At 40.0% G+C, this 19,818-nt stretch overlaps 1 protein-coding gene across 1 annotated transcript in view; it reads left to right on the forward strand.

Annotated features, from left to right (window-relative positions):
* ctnna2 (catenin (cadherin-associated protein), alpha 2) overlaps window positions 1-19,818 on the forward strand; it is a 270,824-nt gene that overhangs the window by 228,526 nt on the left and 22,480 nt on the right. Inside the window, exons 10-12 of the mRNA XM_079279218.1 lie at window positions 8,704-8,796; window positions 10,617-10,773; window positions 12,660-12,860. Of these exons, the coding sequence (XP_079135344.1) occupies window positions 8,704-8,796; window positions 10,617-10,773; window positions 12,660-12,860 (451 nt within the window). The remainder of the gene's footprint in view (window positions 1-8,703; window positions 8,797-10,616; window positions 10,774-12,659; window positions 12,861-19,818) is intronic.

A 19,818-nucleotide genomic window follows, 5' to 3' on the forward strand; every position in this document is an offset into this window, starting at 1 on the left:
GTTAATTCTGCTCACAGCTGTCATGATGGCCTTTCACATCTTCACACTTTGTTGTCCTCACCTGAGAGAAAATCAAACAAGCAAGAATTTAAAAGCACAGAAATCAATGTGACATTTCCAAAGGCACATTTAGACTTCCTCAGACAGAGCTGAACCAGACAGATCAGATCAAGAAGTCCATTTGGTGCATCTGGGATCTCTGAAGGAGTGTGGAAAAAATACCAAATCAACAGAGTCTGCAAGTCAACAGAATTGGGCTTTTGCAATACTCTCGGTGTGGTATGAAGCTGTGCGGAGGGAAAGGAATTCAGAATCTTAACAAATGACACCGGTTTCTAAACCTTACTGACAGTAAAGAGGCAGGGCTTTACACAACTTGAACGTACAAAACTATATCGCTTTTCTTCAACCAGAAAAGGGGGTGGAAATGATTTGATGCTAATAAAAATCAATCACATCAGCTCTTTTATTTTGTTTTGATATATGAATTTCTGATTTCAGCACTCGCAGAGGATATCATTTTTCCCTCACATCGGATAAGGAAAAACTCCCCCCAAAAATACTTTAAAATGGAAAAAAGGGAGAAACTGAGGAGGTATCATTCTCCCAGGATGGACAGACATGCAAAAGTCTGCGTCAAGATACTACGCAAAGGTGTCCTTCTAAGTTACAAAATACGCCGAGCAGGGATGAGACCACGTTGTTTTGTAAGCAGATCAAAGGTTGTAAAGCAAATGTTTGCTGTTTATTTTTCTAAACATGTATGACATAGAATGAGTAATTATTCAATCTTATAAATCATCAATGACACTAACTCCTATTCTCATGGCTGATTTTCTATTCACCCATCCCCCAATTCAAAGGCTGAGGCATTAAGGACTGACAAATGCTGACCTTTCCCACTGTGTGCATCTTATCATCCAACAAAACTAATCATGCTTTTCTTGTTCCATAGATAGATTTGAGAAGGCAGGGGGATGTGATGTGGAGAAATGTCAAGGTCTTGCCGTGTTCACATTTTGTCTGAGAATGGACTATGGAGTTATGCATCCTTTGGATCAACTGAGAACCTTGTCCTGAATGAAAGAGGGAGCTCATTTTCCAATTTATGAAAGGCCACATGGGACTACGGTAGAATAGATTACATCTTAAACATGCTCATTAACTAAAGTTTCAGATGTAAAAGCATCACACCTTGCATGACCTTTGTTGGAGAACAAGTCTTGCGTAATAACCTGTTGTTCAGCATAATACATGTTCCATACTTAACAACCTGTAAATACAGGCAGGATAAATACAAACTTTATACGTTATACCTGTTGGCATTTTGCACTGCAATTTAACACTGGCACTTTGAGCAAGGAAGCAGTTTTGACACTGCAGCTACTTTATGTCATGTCGTGCAGCAGAATTTAATGTCTTGAAAATGGCCCTGATTTTAGCTGTGTCATTTAGGTTTCACTGGCCACTGAACTGTAAGTTGGAGAGAGCAGCAATTGCTGTCTGAGTCGAGGCACTTTGTCATGGGTGCCACACAGTGTAAATTGATGCCAGCGTTTGACAGGAACTATCGAGCGCTCAAATCTCCCTCCGTTTCGGTAGTTCGATGTCTGCGGGTCTGCTAACAATATACAATGTGAGACTGTATTGTATTGGCATTTGCTGATAATTTCAGCTAAAAGCAGTGATGCATCTGCTACACACCTGAATTGTACATTGCCATCAATAAGTATGCCGTTCTTTACAGTACAGTGGGTTAAACATTTCAATTCCACTGGAACTGATTTTAAATAGCTTTTGTTGCAGAGGGACTGTGGAATGTACAGATAGATTAAAAGAAACAACCCAGAGGTCCATTTTCATAATTATGTTTTGGTGCCAAGCCTGACTGCTTGGCTAGCACTCTTAGAAAGGGAGGGAGGGAGAGAGAGAGACCGAGAGAATGCAAAGAGAAATCGATACTTGAAACAGGCCTAGTTGCTTTTTGTTTCATTTTTTCATTTCTTTCTTTTTCGGGAGAAGGAGTAATGGAGAAGAACTGCGAGAGAGACATTCTCACCCCTGTGGCTGCAGCACTAGCTTGAGCAAAAGATGTTGTAAGATGAACAAACTACTGTGCTACCTACCTGGGAGACACAACTCTCTGACTGTATAGGTTGTACCAACACTCCCTGTGCGAGTGATTGCTCGTAGCTATATGAGGAGAAATCAGTCGAGCCAGCCTTTGCTCTTCGAGACAGGAGCGAAGCAAAGCAGCAAGACACCAAGGCCAAGAGGAAGTGTGAATAGTTGTTCTCTGCCTAAGGGAAAGTGAGTCAGCCATTTGTTCTCATCTCCCTTCTTTCTCTAATGCCCTGCCATTCACAGCAATGTGAATGGCTAACTGGAAGCTGTAAGTTGCTCATCTAGTGCATGTGCAGACATTCACACACGTACACACACACACACACACACACACACACACACGTATAAACCGTATATCCTTGTCCCAAGACAGCTCTGCCCAGCTTGCTTTATGATTTGTTTACATTGCTTTAAATTACCTCTCTGTGTCCCTTGTTGGACTCAATAAAATGTTCTATCGCGGACATTATTCTCTAGGTGCCCGTCCTCTGGTCCCATGGCCCTCTGCATTTAGGCATTCAAATTTCAATGTAAAGAAATCACATTTTGAAGCCTTTGTGTATGTGGCCACTGAAAGGAACCACTGGTCCTTGACATTTAGCTCTAGAAAGGGGTGAAAAAGCAGACTACAGACTGCTGCAAATATATTGCTAGCATCTCATTTTGTATTGCATCAGGTGCCTCTCCTCTCCTTTCCGGTGTTGTGAGTATGTACGTCTGCGGCCATGTGAATGCGTCTGTACTTGTCTTGACCGTGCTGTCCTCCACCCCAGCTGCTGTCTCATGTGCGAGTCTAACCTCTCCCTACAAGCAGTGCTGGTTTATCTCTTGCGCAGTCTGCAGCAAATTATCATATTCATCGAGAAGCCATCCACGGTATTAACAGGAATACCCAATCCTCAGCTGCGGCTCCAGAGAAACGACCACTGTAAATCACATGCTGTCAGCCTCTCATGAACGTCATGGTTGTCAAGGAGACCATGAGGTGATTTTGGAGAGCTATTCAGTTTTAATTCACAATCATATAGACTCGAAAGAAAAGAGTTTTCTTTTCTTAGTCAAAATGAAAATCCATGCACTTCTTACTACTTCATCCCTAATTGTCCTTATCTTCTGATAGTAGTAATGGGGCATTTTAATTGATAATTATCTTAAATATTAGGAATGGCTGCAATGGAGTTTCTGCTATTCCAACACAAATAAAAGCATCAATATTTAAAGGAAATTAAGCCAATGTTTATTTTTAAATCAATAGGCATTCAGAGTTGTGCAAGACCTTGTGCAATATCTGAAATATTGACACAATACAAAAATCATAGAGCAGAAAATGCTGTTTTTTTTATACACTTTACCTTTTCATGAAGTTCTGAAGTTTGTAATTCAACCACATCTTTTTGTGTGAGATTAGGACCTCCGAGAGATGTTCTAGACTGAAATACGCTTACATATGGCATGCTATAAGAGGCTGTTTTATATATTTCCAAGTCAAAGAAATAAGCTTTGTAAATTGTATAGAGTTCCTAACATGTAGTCATAATCTATAAAAGGTCTCTAGGTTTGCAAGTATGGCATCGTTAAAGTCATGGTAAGAAAACAGAAGACAGACAGATTGTTTATGTTGTGAGCTTTGAATTTACGGGGACTATCTTGATGTTATCGTGCACAGTTGTTGGTTGGACATAGATCAGGACACAGCTGAAGGTTAACAGTTTTATTACAATAGTACTGTTGATGAGGATGGGTTGAAGAGAGGGGGTGGCTTGTGACTGCAGATGGAAGATGTGGAATGGATAGAGGCAGGACGGCGGGTCAGGCAGAGGAAGCAAGGGAGACAAGGCTGGCAGGCAAGCAAAGTGGCAGGCAGGCCGACAGGCCAACAAGAAACAAGCACAGGAAACAAACAAGCGTTCATGCAGGCGACATGGAAACAAGGAAAACGATTCACTTCGATACTAAGCTTGAGGCCTGATCGTATAGCTACCACAGTAGTTGACACAACAATCTGGTGACGAGTGGTAGAAGAGCCCCGGTAGATATGCAGTAGAGGTGATGAGCTGATTGCTGGACGGTGCTGGTAGGCAAGTGAACAGCAAGACAGGAAAGACACACACCAACACAGAGAGTTAAACCAGGGACAAGGAAGCCACATGAGGAGTGGGGATCACAGGGAAAGACAAGGTAGAGACAGTGGCATGGCTGTTGGCTGTAGCACTTAGTGGAGTGAAGTTCTATTGAAGACCAATTAAGAGTTTGGCATCCCAGCTTAGTTAGTATTAAAAACTAGTAGTACTTTTTCAGTGAAAGAAAGTCATGGCATACTATAATCGGGAAATTACACAGTGGACTTTCTCATTTCCTACTGACTTCCACTGTAAATCCCTACCTCACAGGTTGCACAGGGAGCAATTAAACAGCAATCTGCAATCAAAATGACTCCCGAAGCCATTCCCCAATTTCAAATATTTTGCTTCCCGACATAAGAGAGAAGGAGAGACTGTTCAATTGTCTGTTATATTGTTTTCCAATATTAGATGTTGTACAAAAGGTTTTATTAAAATGATGTTCCTTGTTTATTTCACTTCCTGTGATCACACACGATAACAAATTACGTTAGTCACTTAATAAGGACAAGGATGTCACATTTGTTGTTGTAAAAATCAGTAATCCAGCAATCAAGAAGATCCAAGTGTAGAATAGACATTATAAACATTAGCATGGCGAACATTCTTGAAAATCTTTTTCCTTTGTTCTTGTTATTTTAGACTTTTCTTGTTTGATATGCGGCAACGTCTGGCATGCCTTTCGATGTAGTTGCATGCCTGGTGGGCATTCTTCCTCAGGCAGTACGTATTTCCCTCTTTAATAGGGAGTGATTTTCAAAGATGTGTTTCATTGTCAGACACAGTAGGTCATCGACTCCTACCGCATGTTATCCCCTGTAGACATCTGGGGTCACCAAATATAATGCACCCTAACCTGCTTCCGTCACCTATACGTTGTAGCTACAGGCGTCGCCACTGGGAGCGTACAGCTCCTGACTGTGTAGGAGTACTACTGCGAGACCAGGCCTGTAATTCACAGTCTGCATACACTATTCCCCCGTCACATGTTCTGCTCCATCTATGTTAACAGTTTATTTCTTGTGTTGTTGAGTGCATGTCAGTGCTTTTGTGTGTGCCCACATGGTGAAAAGCAGAAAAAAGTGCAGTGAGAGATTCTACTGGTTTTGTGCATTTAAAAGAGATAAAACACGACCCTTTAGCCCCATGTCAATAAAGCCTTTGCCAACCCCATCCCTGCAACAAGTAAGCATCTAGATCACAGACTTTTAATAGAACAAAGTGCTTCTGTGTTACATCACATTACTAAAAATGTCATCCCCACTGATTGCTTCTTCCACTCCGATTCTTCTCCTTTTTCTAGTCCACCTCCTGCTTCATCCTCAGGCGAAGCTGTTGTGCCCAGCACCTTGGCTGACACCGGCTCTATTAGTCATTCCTGAGAGTTAGTAACTGGAAGGGAGATTTGTGTTGTGTGGCTGCCCGAAAATGGTCGTGGAAATGGCATGGTTTACGGGGGCACTGACCGTCCTGAGTGAAGCAAGAGAGAGTCCTCTTCTGGCTCAGCTCTTCTGCTCTTTGGCACAGCCACTTAAGTGTTCACTCCATCCAGAATGATCAAAGATAAAACATATTAATAGTAATTCGTTAAAAAGTTTTAGGCATTACAAAAGGAATAATAGGTATAGGTACAACAAAGAGTAGATTCATGAGATTTCATGGAGGTAGCTAATTATATACATTGTGCGCAGACAGTGCTAAATAGCAATAAAGAGAGGCGGTTAGGATGTTAATGTTTTACCATCATCAGTGCTTCCTGATTATAGATTTGAGGTTCTACAATACCTGCATAAAAAAAAAAATTCAGTTATTCAGCTACATTTAGGTGAATTAGATGCCATACATGAGAATGCCCATCTCCCCAACTGCAGTGGAAACCTTCATCAAATTAGAATTTAAGTGATTATCCAGGGCAGAGCAAAAGGACAAAATCAATAGTTCTTTGTTCGAGGCTAAAATGAAGAATGAGCATTCAGCAGGGATCTCTCTCTCTCTATTGCTCCCTTCCTCTCCCCACACACACAGATGCATGCACACGCACTTCTTTGAATCGCATATTCTATTCCAACATCCTTGACCATATCAGCATTAGGCTTCCACGGTGAAGTCTCAAACCTTCCGTCTTGGTTTTTCCCTCCTTTCTTTGGAAAAAAACCTCAAAGGAGAGGCACTTCCTTAGATAATTGCAATTAGTAGTTTTGGCTGGATGTTCCAGCGTCAGAACATTGCTTTCTGCTGGTCAGGTACCGCCATTATACTGCAATTGGGGGAAATAAAAGCTACCGTAAATGGAAAGTGCTGAATCTTTGTCCTACTTTTTGAAAGCCTGCTACTTTGACATGCTGCAAATTACACATGAAGGCTTTGTTATTCAATCAGACTTTTCGTGTGATTTCAGTTTCAGCCCACAAACTTACATCAAATTGTATTAGAATAAAAAGAATAAAAAGAATAAAAATATCTCGCCACGAAACACTCTCGAAATGGGTACACTGCATTTAGGAGAGATCTGACATGACAGATTTTTACTTGCAAGTTCATCAGAAAAACAAGAACAAAATCAAAGTGGGATGCAGCTGAAGTCCATCTAAGTAAAAGGAAAAAAATAACTGAATATAATTATGGCTTGATTTGGCCAGCCTTCCTTACTGAGAGTATGTTGTAGAAACGATAGAGCATTCATTTGAAATTGAATTTGCCTCGACAAGGAGAAATTTGCAAATATTTCAAAGCATAACGCAATAAAGGTTCTTGGAAATGGTCAATATAGTTTACTGTAATGTAAAACAGAAAGTCAATGCAGGGATCTTGAATTATACTGGAATTGTCCGTTTAAATTAAGCTGCATATGTTATTTAAACCCTCTGCAACCAGCCACTCACATTTATGTGGAACACAGACTCTCAATTGCATGCTGTTGTCTATCTCTTACACTCACACACACACACACACACACACACACTTTAAACACATACACACACTGCTTCACATAAAGGACTGCAATCCATCAATGTGCTCATTGCTGTCATGAGGAAAGAGACAGAGCTCTAAGGAAGAGTCCTCTAACACAAATTTTATTTACCTCAATTTGCCTCAAACAGTGACATGTGAGCACTTGAAGTGCTAATACAGACCGGCACCTTTTGCTGCCAACAGGCATGTGTCTGTTTAGCTCAGTTTCAAAGCCTGGGCTCATGCTGCAATCTGATTTACTTAAGGATGGTATTGGATATAGAGTTTTAAGTCATGAAAATTGACTGTGTAATACAGCGGTACTGTGGAGAAATATAACGCTTCACATGGGAATACAGCAGACTGTGCGTTTCTTTCAGTAAGAAACTGATAGAGGTGTCGTGGTTTCAAATTTGATACAGCACCTTCAGTAATTTCCACCTAAACAGTCCTTATTAGCCAAACTGTTACGGTATACTGCATACAGATACCAAATCACAACTGCCATTAATCAACTATAATTAGTTTCCCAAAAAAATTAAGACAAATACACCAGCCTGACGTATACTATTAAAACAAATAACCGTTAAACGCTCTCTTCAATAAAGGAGTCAGGTTGGAATCATGTGATCAAGAAACCGTACTTTGATAGGACAGACATAAATCAAAGTAACGGTCGTTTCATACATAAAAAACATCTGGCACCCTAATTATACAATAAAGCACCTCTTTGCACCACCAGGCCTCATAACGATTTAGGCATGCTAGTCATGGAAATGTAAACCTAATGAGTTCAGCTTTCTGTTTACATATTGTATGAACCTGGCCATTTTGGATCTGAATGAATCCAATTACCTTTATCCCAACCTTTGACATATCACTCTGCTATGTCACAAACTGTATTATCTGTGGTCTATAAAAATGAGTTCCCACACATTAGTTGGACTGACACAACATCTATGTCAATTAACTCATCATTCACTCATCGACAAAGGTATTCCCACCAACTGTTTGAGCAGATTCCTTTGGTACATTGTTTCCTCCAGCAATGACATTCTAAAACACATGTTTAAATTCCCTTTTCTGCACTCATGAGTACAAAGCTCATATATTATCATGTGGATCTTTTTAGCTCTGAGGAAAATTCGAAAAAACTAACTGTGGAAGATACTCACTAGATTTCTCTAACTGAGGCTGCCTTGGACTAAACTTAAGAATGCATATTTGGACAGGATGTGGATTTTGTCCCCATCACTTACATTAAAAGTGCATGAGGACTGCATCTCTCGAGCCAGTACGGACAGATGCAACAAGTAAAACAACCAAAAAATGTTTCATTGTACATAGGTTAGGGGAATGTTTTATGACTTGAACAAATGTGAACCAATGCTGTTCAGTTAGGAGTCTGCCAGAGTGCGAACGAGAAAACGTTTCTATGCTCATGACCTTCAGGTAAAAAGCACTCCATTGTAAGTGTTGTGTCCTTTTTTTGCTTGGTTTTATTCAGGTGGCCAACCTGGCTTGCTCCATCTCCAACAATGAAGAGGGTGTGAAGTTGGTTCGAATGGCTGCCACCCAAATTGACAGCCTATGCCCACAGGTGAGGACATAAACACACTCATTCCGTAAAAAAGCACTCTTTACACAAGCACTAGTCAAAAAGGTTTTTGTGATTATAAACGCTTCTCAACTCGTCTGAAAGAGGTATCTTTAAAGGTTTTTTAGAAATTGGAATCGCTAAAAATGACAGGGAAAGAATTACTGCTGGCAGAATGGAAGGCAGAGCTATGACTAATGTGTAGGTGGACCTTGTAGTACAGTTTCTCAGGATGCTAGCAACGGAGGAAGTCAAAATTGATCCATTGTTTTCAAGGTTAACGGGAAGGCCTTACTCACAAGGGAACTAATGTAGTAATTGAGAAGAGAGCTGGAGAAGGCAGGCTGACTTTAAGATTCAGGACCTAATGTGCAGGCCCATCTAAGCACACATGCTGAGACCCACTTACTTAGAAAACTTTGAGAGGAACCGTCTCCTGATACCTCTTGGCAATGCTCAACACAGACAGATTAAAAAACATAACAGACACTGACTTTGTGGCTGGGGAAGGAGGAACAAACTGGGGGTGGAACAAAGAGATATTTCCATCTGTTCTGGGTCGAGTTAACCCCAGTCCTTTATCTTTACACAAGCAAACAGACACACAGGCACTCTCACACACACACACACACACACACACACACACACACACACTGGCCATGTCCAGATTATAGCACCTGGTTTCCTACATCAGATTTTTGTTTTTTTAAAGCTATATCAAAAAGCAAGAAGTGATAAAGAACAGAGAGGGAAAAAACATGGCCCTTCTTGTTAAAGTACACATGCCAGCTGTCATAGTGATGTGATTAATACTGCCTCTTGTAAAATGTTATGTGAAGAGTCTCAGCAGAATGTTGCTCATGGAAACAAATAAAAGATTATGAGGAGGTAAATTGCCTTTTTTATTTTATCACTTTAAAATCCTATGACATGTTGTCTATCTTACATAGATCAGATTCCTGAAACCAAGATACCAGCTCTCCAAGTTTTAATACATCCATGGGTTTTCTGGAAAGCACACATTTGTGTTTTTTCTCATGAAAAGACCAAAACCAGCAATTAATTCCTAGAAAAAGCACTGTCTCTTTTGCCAAATCCTGATATAACTCATTCAATTGTGTCACATACTTTCCTCTTACGGAAAATCTATCAATTTCTTCATTAGGATGAACATGGACAATGTCATTTTTTAAGTCATTCATCTTGGAATGACACAGCCATGCTCGTGTAAATACTCACTCGAGCCCCAAAGTTAAAGCTGAAAATATAACCCAAAATATGTGCTTTTACTCCTATTTGATGAACCAAAATTAAACGAGCCATGTATTTGTGATCTTGTAACATCTTCAGTCGGACAGAATGGGGTTGAGAGCCACAGACAGGGTAGGATAGACAGATAATTTATAGAGAATGCATGATTACCATTTGTTTTGATATTTTTATGGAAATTTGTTGACAATATTCAGAACCGGATTCATTGGCCAGTTAGGAGTACACATACCAGTTTTTTGTTTGCTCTCAATGTACATGCACATAAATAGAAATATAGGTAAAAGCAAGGACAACAAAGCTGAACAAGAGTAAACAAAGATTGAATTAAGTATGTACATACCAGTAGGTGAAATAATATATGAAAGTTATATTTATACAATCCAATAAGAAACAACAACATACAATGTCTAGAAGTCAGGCCATTTCTGTACATTTTGAACAATAATACAGTTTCTGAAAGAAAAGAAAGAAAGACAGCCTTAACCTTTAACACAACACGTGTTGTTCTTTACATACCTTGTGTAAAAATGTTGGCCCCTCTTCCATGGCAGGTTATCAACGCTGCTCTCACTCTGGCTGCCCGTCCCCAAAGCAAGGTGGCCCAGGACAACATGGACGTTTTCAAGGATCAGTGGGAGAAGCAGGTGCGCATCCTAACCGAGGCCGTGGATGACATCACCTCTGTGGATGACTTCCTTTCTGTGTCAGGTATGAGGCAATACAGCACAAATTCTTCAATTATTGGCCAATTAAAGAAAACAATTCCGAATTCCCATTCACTCACACAATTGTATTTAGTGACTGGGAGCTTCAAACATGAGAGGAAATCACAAAATTCAAATGTAAATCACAGAAAACTTAGAGAACAAAAACCTGAAAACAAACAGAAGGTTGTTTTGCTTTTGTTCTATTTTGTCTGTTTGCATTTCATCTTATATATTTGGCCCAACATCTCCCATTCATTTGTCATTTTCTTGGGATGTAATAAATGTAGCTCTTGACATGTATACCAACACATAACATTGTAAATGTTAATCTATATGGAGTTTGTCTTCTCACTACTTCACATTCAATAAATTCATGAGGGGTACACTTTTGGTTGGTGGTAAATTAATTTGCCAGACGTTTTTAAAGAGGTTCGATGAAATGAATTGTAATTGTTCAGAATTATATATCTCTCTGTCTCAACTATGTACAATATTAATCATCAGCACTCAATATTTTAAAGGAACAGTGTATGAGATATAGTGGCCTCTAATGGTGAGGTTGCAAATAGCAAGCAACAACATGAGCCTTCGTTCACCCCTCAGGGTTCAGCCCAGTGGCCCTCAAGTAGGGATAGGTATCTTTCGTATTTTATTACACAAGCACCTACTTTTATCAGTACTCGGTTCTTTTTTATGACGAAATGATTGCTTTTAAATTCAGAACAGGATTAGAAGTTATTTATAATTTAGATATATCTAAATATTGTTTGTAGAGCAGCAACAATTTAGTTTCTAACAGCAAAGTCAGGATAGAAAGTCATTAGTATATGACTCGAAACAAATCTAAATTGTCAATAAAATAAATATCATTCCTGAGTAAAGTTTGTAATTGATAGTAATCAATAATGAAGAACACAGACATTATCAGTCATCCCTCCTGTCCTCTGTCATCCTGGCTGCTTTGTCAGAGAAATGTATAAGAACAAACTAAGATAAACTACACAGACACACAATTCTGTTTTAGCGTGTTTGTAAAAAAAAAAGAAGAATAATAATGATGTTGGCCAATCTTGCGTGCTGAGCTTGTGTAAACATAGCGGCGGTGGATGACAGCGGCTGAATTAGGTTTCACTTTCGGTTCCAAGTTGTTGCTTGTTGAACAAATGTATTGATAAAGTATTGGCTTTTTACTTGCGAATGTTTATTGCAGGAACAGTAACGAGCACAGTTGCTGTCAACTCGAGTAACCTTCACTTCACCTGGTTCACTTCACCACCACCTCTCTGCTCGCTGACGCATCGTGTGCATGTGTCTGTGTGTCTCTGTGTGTGTGTGTGTGTGTGTGTGTGTGTGTGTGTAGTTGAGGCGCTCAGCCCGACAGAGAGAGCAGTGGAAATGCTGGCTTCTGTGTGATAATAAATTACAACAAAACATTGAAAAGCACCAAGAAAAAGCACCAGTAACATCAGAGTTTATCAATAATCCGATCTTGTAATCGTTTCACACAGAGTTTAGGTACCCATCCCTACCGTACAATGTCAAAACCTGAATGGGCTAGAACCAGTGCTTGTTCGTGTTTGTCCGTTCTGGGCTGCTGTAGAAACATGTAGTTAGTGGACTCCGTGGAAGAGGACCCACTCCCTAAGTAGAGATGAATGGCTTTTCTAAGCTAAATAAAATTCTTAGTTTCAGGTCATTGTACATGAATAAAAACACAGTTCTGCATATTCTAATCCATTTCTGCCAATTAATCCCCTAAATGTTATACACTGCTCCTCCAAACATGACTGGCCATATACAAAGAAAGAAATGAAGAATCCAAGCATAAAAGAAAGCCATTGCTCCCCGCCAATTCCATTCACTGTCGTTCTTGTTTGCTTTTCCAAGAGAACCACATCCTTGAGGATGTCAACAAATGCGTAATTGCTCTGCAAGAGGGAGACGTGGACACTCTTGACCGAACTGCTGGAGCTATCCGGGGCCGAGCTGCTCGCGTGGTCCACATCATTAACGCTGAGATGGAGAACTACGAACCCGGGGTCTACACTGAGCGTGTGCTGGAGTCCATCAAGCTGCTGTCTGAGACTGGTTAGTGCGCTGTACACAAAGCTGGGGTGGCACAAGAAGTCACAGTTGAATGTATTAGTGTATTGTAAAGATTAATTCAGTATCCTTCACCTTTGTACTGTACTGCTACAACCCTTTTGGCAAGTTAAGCTACTTTCATGAGGAGTAGTGCAACACACACACACACACACACACTAGCGCTTATTTAGCTTCCCACTCTGTTTAGTGACTTACAAACACAGTAATTGCCTGTATGCCCAGTGTCCCACAGTTTGGATCAGTGTCTTGGCTCTAACACCAACCTTGGACACCACCTGTTCACTCCTCAGCCCACAATCCATTTTTTTTTCTCTTTCTCTGTGTGGCTTCTGTGTCACATCACATTCCAGGTGACCTGAGTTTATCCCTGTGGCAGGTCAGACTGAGAGACAACACATGTCTCAGTCCCACCGAAAGAGACGTTTGGACCCAAATTTGACTGAATTACTTTTCACAGTGTGTGAGGATTCAGTGGGGAGGAAAGAGTACATTTTTAGAGTTGTTTTTAGTACTGTGACATCTACTTAGTATATACTGGATTGGGCATCTGGATATACAGTATATATACTGTATACCTATATATATAGCTGGGGAGTTTTACGGATTCAAGAATAAGGCATTGTAGGCCACAGGAGTGCAGGGCCCACCAAAAGGATGTGCTATTATTGAGTGGAAGAAAAGAAATTCATGCGTCATTATCCTTTCAGAATATTAAGTCGGAGGCCACATTAAAAGACTCTGTTCTCTTTCCTGAACGGTTGTAGGTCCAGTTCTGGATACAAAAGCGTCTGGGTCAAGACCCGAACCGCGGTCCACCTATTAGTGACCCCCTGACCTAAAGAATAAACTCAACACATTTCTTGAATCTCAAAGATACACACAACGCATTTTGGTGAGTTACACTGAATGTAAACATATCTTGTCGTTGTTTAGATTGAAAATTCAAGGGGCATAAGGCCTAGTACATATAAAAACATAAAAGCAAGTCCCTTACGGTACTGTTGTGTTGCTAAAACAAAGCCAAACTTACACACTGCCAGAGTGAGTTTGTCACAATATTCAGGGTTGTAAAGCTTCCACGTCAATCGCTGGCATTTAATACGTGGGAGAAGGGGGGAGCTTTTTTCAATGTTGGAGTGGGACGCTGTCGCTATTCCCCGTAAGTAGCACACACCAGTGCAGACCGGATACATAACAAAAAAAGTTTCAGTGGAAAACGTTCATTCTGGTTTATGTTGCTGACTTTTTCTGCAACACAAAAGCGGTTCAGCGAATAAGAAGTCAGTGTTTCTTGTCATGAATTCATTTTCTTTGAAGTATTATGTTAGAAAAGAAGAAAGGGTCCGGTGTCTTTATTTACAGTAACATTTTTGCTCCATGAAATAGCTCCTCAAATCTCTCAAAAGTAGGTGCTTACATGCCTTTAAAAAATGCACCATTGTCAAAAGTGGACAAAACAAAAAACACAGGATGAAAGGAAGGAAGACCTATCCACAAGAATGAAACCACAATCCCTCTTTTACAAAAGCCCCCCTCTACATTCTCACCCATCCATCCCTCCCCCGGTGTCTATCTTTACCATTAGAGCCAATTTAGCGAGGTGCTATATCTATTGTTTGCTCGTTACTTTCATCTGCCAGGATAATTGAGGGACACAGTCCCCCCCCCCCCCCCCACTCCCTTTGCTCACTGATAAATCGCAAACAGCATCGAGTGAATCACGTGTGTCACGTGTCAGCCAGTCGGCTGGTGCTCAACTCCACCATAATGGACTGCACACAGTGCTAGTTGTTCTTTAATCTTTATTTGGATCCCCATTAGCCTCCACAGAGAGGTCTCCAGTCTGGCAATATGGTGTCTAAAGCACATTCTGTTCCATTATTGCATAATTTAGTTTAATTGATTGGGGTAATGAATTGATGAAGTATCGTGGTAATATCTCTTGGACACTTAAGGTCAATTTCATACGACCATAACCCTGTCACACACACACTGACTTTATAATTGTGCTACTGTTCTATTAAACCTCCATGGAGAATGGAGCTGGTGTCTAGTCAGCAGGACCCCAGAAGCATTATGTCGGTATTACTGAGAACAACGAATGAAGAACAGTTGATGTTGTGGCATCATCGCAATTGCCCGCTTTTTTTTCTTCATCATCATAATGTAAATCTAATGGACGAAATGAGAGGCGTATTCATGCTTTACACAAAAGAGAGATGGGGAAAAAAGTTGAATTCATTAGAACCAGCATTTGTATTTTATGAGACTCTGTTCTTTTAGTTCACTACATTTCGGAAATTCTGAGCTTTTTTCTACTTGTGATGGTTGCTTTTAAAGAATACGGTTTTGCATGAAAATAATTCCCTTCAGAATTAGAAAATGTATTACTGAGCTGTGTGTGGATTAGTGCAACCACTTACACACGATTATGTACTCCTTACAGTTAATTGTAAGAACTGCACTGTTGGCTACATTTTCATATTTTTACACATATTTATTGTTCTAATTTCTAATTGAAGACAGTATGACTACATTTTCCCTGAGATAATAATAATAATGCACAGTGCCACTGATGCAAAAAAATAAACTGAAACCAGCACTACAGCTATAGACTTGCAGTTTCAGTCCAATCTTCACTACCTTGTCGACAAGAAAAGTACTTGTTGCAACTGTTTGGACTTGCAGATGTATACTGTCTATAGGAAAGTAATAGCAAATGTACTCCTTGAGCCACCTGCAGACAACGAGTGTTACAGCTACAGTATTTTCTTTTGTCATGGTGTCTGTTTGGATGGGTGTATTTGATAATAATAATAATAATAATAATAATAATAATAATAATAATAATACATTTTATTTATATAGCGCTTTTCATGACACTCAAAGACACTTTACATTAAAATCGTCATATATAAAAAAAAAGATGTTAAATGTTTAAATTTGAAACCTGCTAAATGCAGTACTTTTGTTAACTGGAACAGCCTTTCACCTAATACTGGGAGTTTGGGATTAAGTTACAAGCCAGTCGTGTGCTCAAATAAAACGTAGTTGCTGCTCCATTCTACGGGACTTCAGTTGGACTGTAGCCCAAAGCAGGAAACCTAGCATAAAATTGACATGACGATGTATACATGAACAAGCATCGGATTTCATGATGGTGTCCTGTCTGACTTACACCTTAAGGTAAGGGCTGAGATGATAGTCCATACCGATGCATGAAATAGGCAAGTCTCACTGGCTGCATGGCCTTAGGGAGGACTCCTGTCTTACATAAACTTTAACGAGGCCTTGTGTGCTTTCGATTGTGGGTGCTAATTGAGATGTTAAGGCAGGTTACCGGCAACTGTGTTAGACCGGCGTTTCATCGGCTCCATATTTCTCTTTGATGAAGGGCTGTTGTGTTTTCTCTTCCTATTTCCCTCTTAGTGGTGGTAGTCGGGGGTTTTTAGGGGCTACCGTGCACATCTGATCTGGACCATAAAGCACTTATTGATCCATGTGAACTTTTGCCTCCCTCTCCCCTCAGTCCTCCCAGACCTGATGTCTATGGATTTAAACACAGTCAAGGAGAAATCTATAGCTGGGGGAAAGATGATTAAGTGTCGCTGAACAAAGAAAAAGGATATAGGACCACACACTTTTTAGAGGGTACTGAGTCCAATTAACTCGACTCTACCAAAAATCAATAGCTGTCAACACGGATTTCACTAAGCGATCTGAGCAGGGATTTTAGTGGAATTCATTGCTGTGGTCCCCTTTTTCCCTTTTCTCAGTGGTGTGCATGTGTAGAACATTTATCCTGTGCCTGGGTGTGTGTGTGTGTGTTTGTCGATGTTTGAGTAGGTTGTTTGTGTTTTTATTTGATTGCCCCTGTGTTTATGTCCGCGGCAACTTGGCCAAACGCAGCCTTGCCTGTCTTTCTGACAGCTGCCACATCAACACGGGACGCTTATCACAACTACCTGCCCTTTGACCTTGTCTCAGTTTGCCCATCCCTCGTTCTCATATTGAGTGTGGTCAAATTTATGACCGGGCCAAATACAGCCAGCCAAGGCACACAACTCTTAGCTGTAAAGCTGAGCCATAGATTCCTGACAGACAGTCCACACATGGGCCCAGGATTGAAGCGTGTCCTTGAGAGGGAGAAAAATCAATCGCCTAATGGGAAAGTGGTTATGGCTTCTCTCTCTTTTCTCCTCTCCCTCCTTCTTCCCTGAGACACTTTTCTGCCCACTAACTCCCTGTGTTTAAACTAATCTTCTCCTCAAAAAAGGGACAAATTTTCAAGTCGATCATTAATATGGTGCCTGGAGAGGGTAGATTAAAAAAAACTGATATATGGCCTTAGTCAGTGTGCCTTGTAGAGAAGCAGGGTGGCGTTGCTCCTTGCCATTACATCGAGGCACAGTAAATAGGATTTAGCCAGGGTTTTGCAGCAAGTAATAACACACATGCACACACTGCCACCCACATGTTATAGCTGTAAATCAGTGGATCAAGTGCACTGAAAGGAAGTGCAGCAGAGACTTAAGGGAGAGAAGTAAAGACACTTCACACTGTCTACTTTGAAAATAATAGCTCTGAGAACCAGACTGTGTGGCTAGCCCGACTGAAAGTAACTCACCATAAATATAGAGCATTTATTGTCAAATCTTTCATCACAATACCTTGTTTGTGACATCAATTAATCAGTTGTACTTAAGGGGACCGACTGGGTGACACACCCTTTAAATTGTTGTCCATTGTTACAATGATGGGAGAATAGGTTTCAGCCAGAATAAGAAACAGATGGCAAACCCCCGAGTCGAGGAGGTAAGGCTTAATCTGTGTGTAAATAGAGGTGGGAGTTACAGTGGAAGAGAGTGCTGATGAGAAAATTGCTATGAGAGGAACAGTGCAGTATGATGAGGTAGGTGAATCACTTCAACCAAGGTTGGAATGTAAATCAGCAGAGCTGGAAGCAGAGAATAAGCAGGAGCTATAAAGTCTCTTAATCGCATAACCTTCAATGTTCTCTCAGATTTCTTCTTGAGTTGCTTTAAAGTTTGATGCAACCACTATTTGTGCAAAAGAAATGCTCTACACAGCCATGATGCATCTACTATTATTTCCTTTGCCGTTTTTGTTTCTGTCCACCTGATGAATTTTACTCTAAAAGTTGGGTTTGTACAACAAACAATGGGCTGTCGACACCACATTCTGTACTAGTCATGTGATCATTTACAATCGATCCAGTACAAACACAGTACTATTAGAAGCATATTATAGAAACGGACATACAAATACCATAATACAGCATATAGTATAACATAAACCTAAAGACTATAAGAAGTGGAAGTAGTTTTGTTTTGAAGCCTTGAGTTTGTTAGATTGATCGTCGCCATCTTGTTTTCATCTTTTTTTGGCAAGACAGGGTGGAGCTAGGTACAGCCTACCGCTGAACAAGTCATTTTTAGATGACCAAAATGTTATAACTAAACTTCACGAACTGAAAACACACTGTGACCGGGTCAAAGTTGTAAGACGAAAATGCGGACAACTCCCAGACCAGACCATTTCGTGGTACTGACCTGTCAATCTTAAGGTAGCCGCATCCTAAAACATACCCTGCTTTATATTTATTTTACTCTAAATGGGGCCAAAATATACAGATTAATTCTTTATTGAAGAAGACTTGAAACTATAGTGACTGATTTTATTTTAGTCGAGGAGTCGCCCCCTGCTGGCTAGTTGAAGGCGCTTCCACCTTGGATTCTTCAGATCCGAAGGTGCATAAAAATGTGAGAATAAGAATACAGTACGAATGGAGAATATTCGTCATTATTGTAAAGTGATATAAGAAATATAATTTGTCTTCTTAGATCACTTTAATTCTGTATCATTTTAGTAAAATCAATATGTCATAGGAGTTCAAACTGTATTGCAAACTGTTTTGCAGTGACGATTGCATTGTACTAAGATAACGTCGACGTCCACACCAGAATGTAACATGGGTGGAAAAAGTTCAAAATCAGCGGAACCGGAAGGTCCGATTGTTGAATTAATGCGACAGAAACACGGAGAGTCATGTTTGGAATGTCTTCCATACTGGTCAGAAGAGTTTGGGTTTCCAGAAAATGGCTCATTAAGTGCCGCTAAACTTAAAATGTTACGAGGGGATTTAGAAGGTAAACTGAAAGAAATGAATAGTGGCAAAAAGGTTCCACATTCAATTAATATATTAATCAATTTCCTGCATTTTACTACTGTATTTTATTTCTTACACTGTTTTAAAAAAAAAAATGTTTTAATGCAATGAATGTTCTTAATTGTTTTTAAATCTCATTTTCTTTTGCCTTATGTTTTGATGCTTTTACTGGTTTTATGTGAAGCACTTTGAATTACCTTGTTGTTGAAATGTGCTATACAAATAAACTTGCCTTGCCTTGTATCCCCCAAGAACACAAATCTAAAATCAAAATAGGCTTAAAGTTGTACGTAATGATTTAGTGCAGGTTTTGTGTGAATCATTGCTTTTGATTGTTGCCTAAATTGAGCAGTCTTCCTGCTAAATTGAGATCTGAGCATCAACAACTGTGCAGTTTGTGGTGTTCGGAGCTTGTTAAATACCTCAGTGGGGCACGCCATATCGGCTGTGAGGTTTTAAAGCATCCATTGTATATCCAGAACTTCACACTTTAAATATGCTTAAGCCTAAGGGGTGAAAAAAATCCATTCATACATGGTCACATTTAATTCCCTTCATCATTTTTCAACTGGAATGAGTGAAATTGCTCCTTACCATCAGCAACTTTGCTCATTAAGAGCTTGGAGAACATTTAAATATTTCTATTTCAAACGCCTTCCCAGCAATTCCCAAAAGCCTATTTTACACTTCTGCAGTAAGTGGATTAAACTGAATTAAAAATGAAAAGAGAAAGGGAGAGTCTTTTTTGTA

The sequence above is a fragment of the Melanostigma gelatinosum genome (genome assembly GCF_949748355.1).
Source record: "Melanostigma gelatinosum genome assembly, chromosome: 11".
Taxonomy (NCBI): Eukaryota; Metazoa; Chordata; class Actinopteri; order Perciformes; family Zoarcidae; genus Melanostigma; species Melanostigma gelatinosum.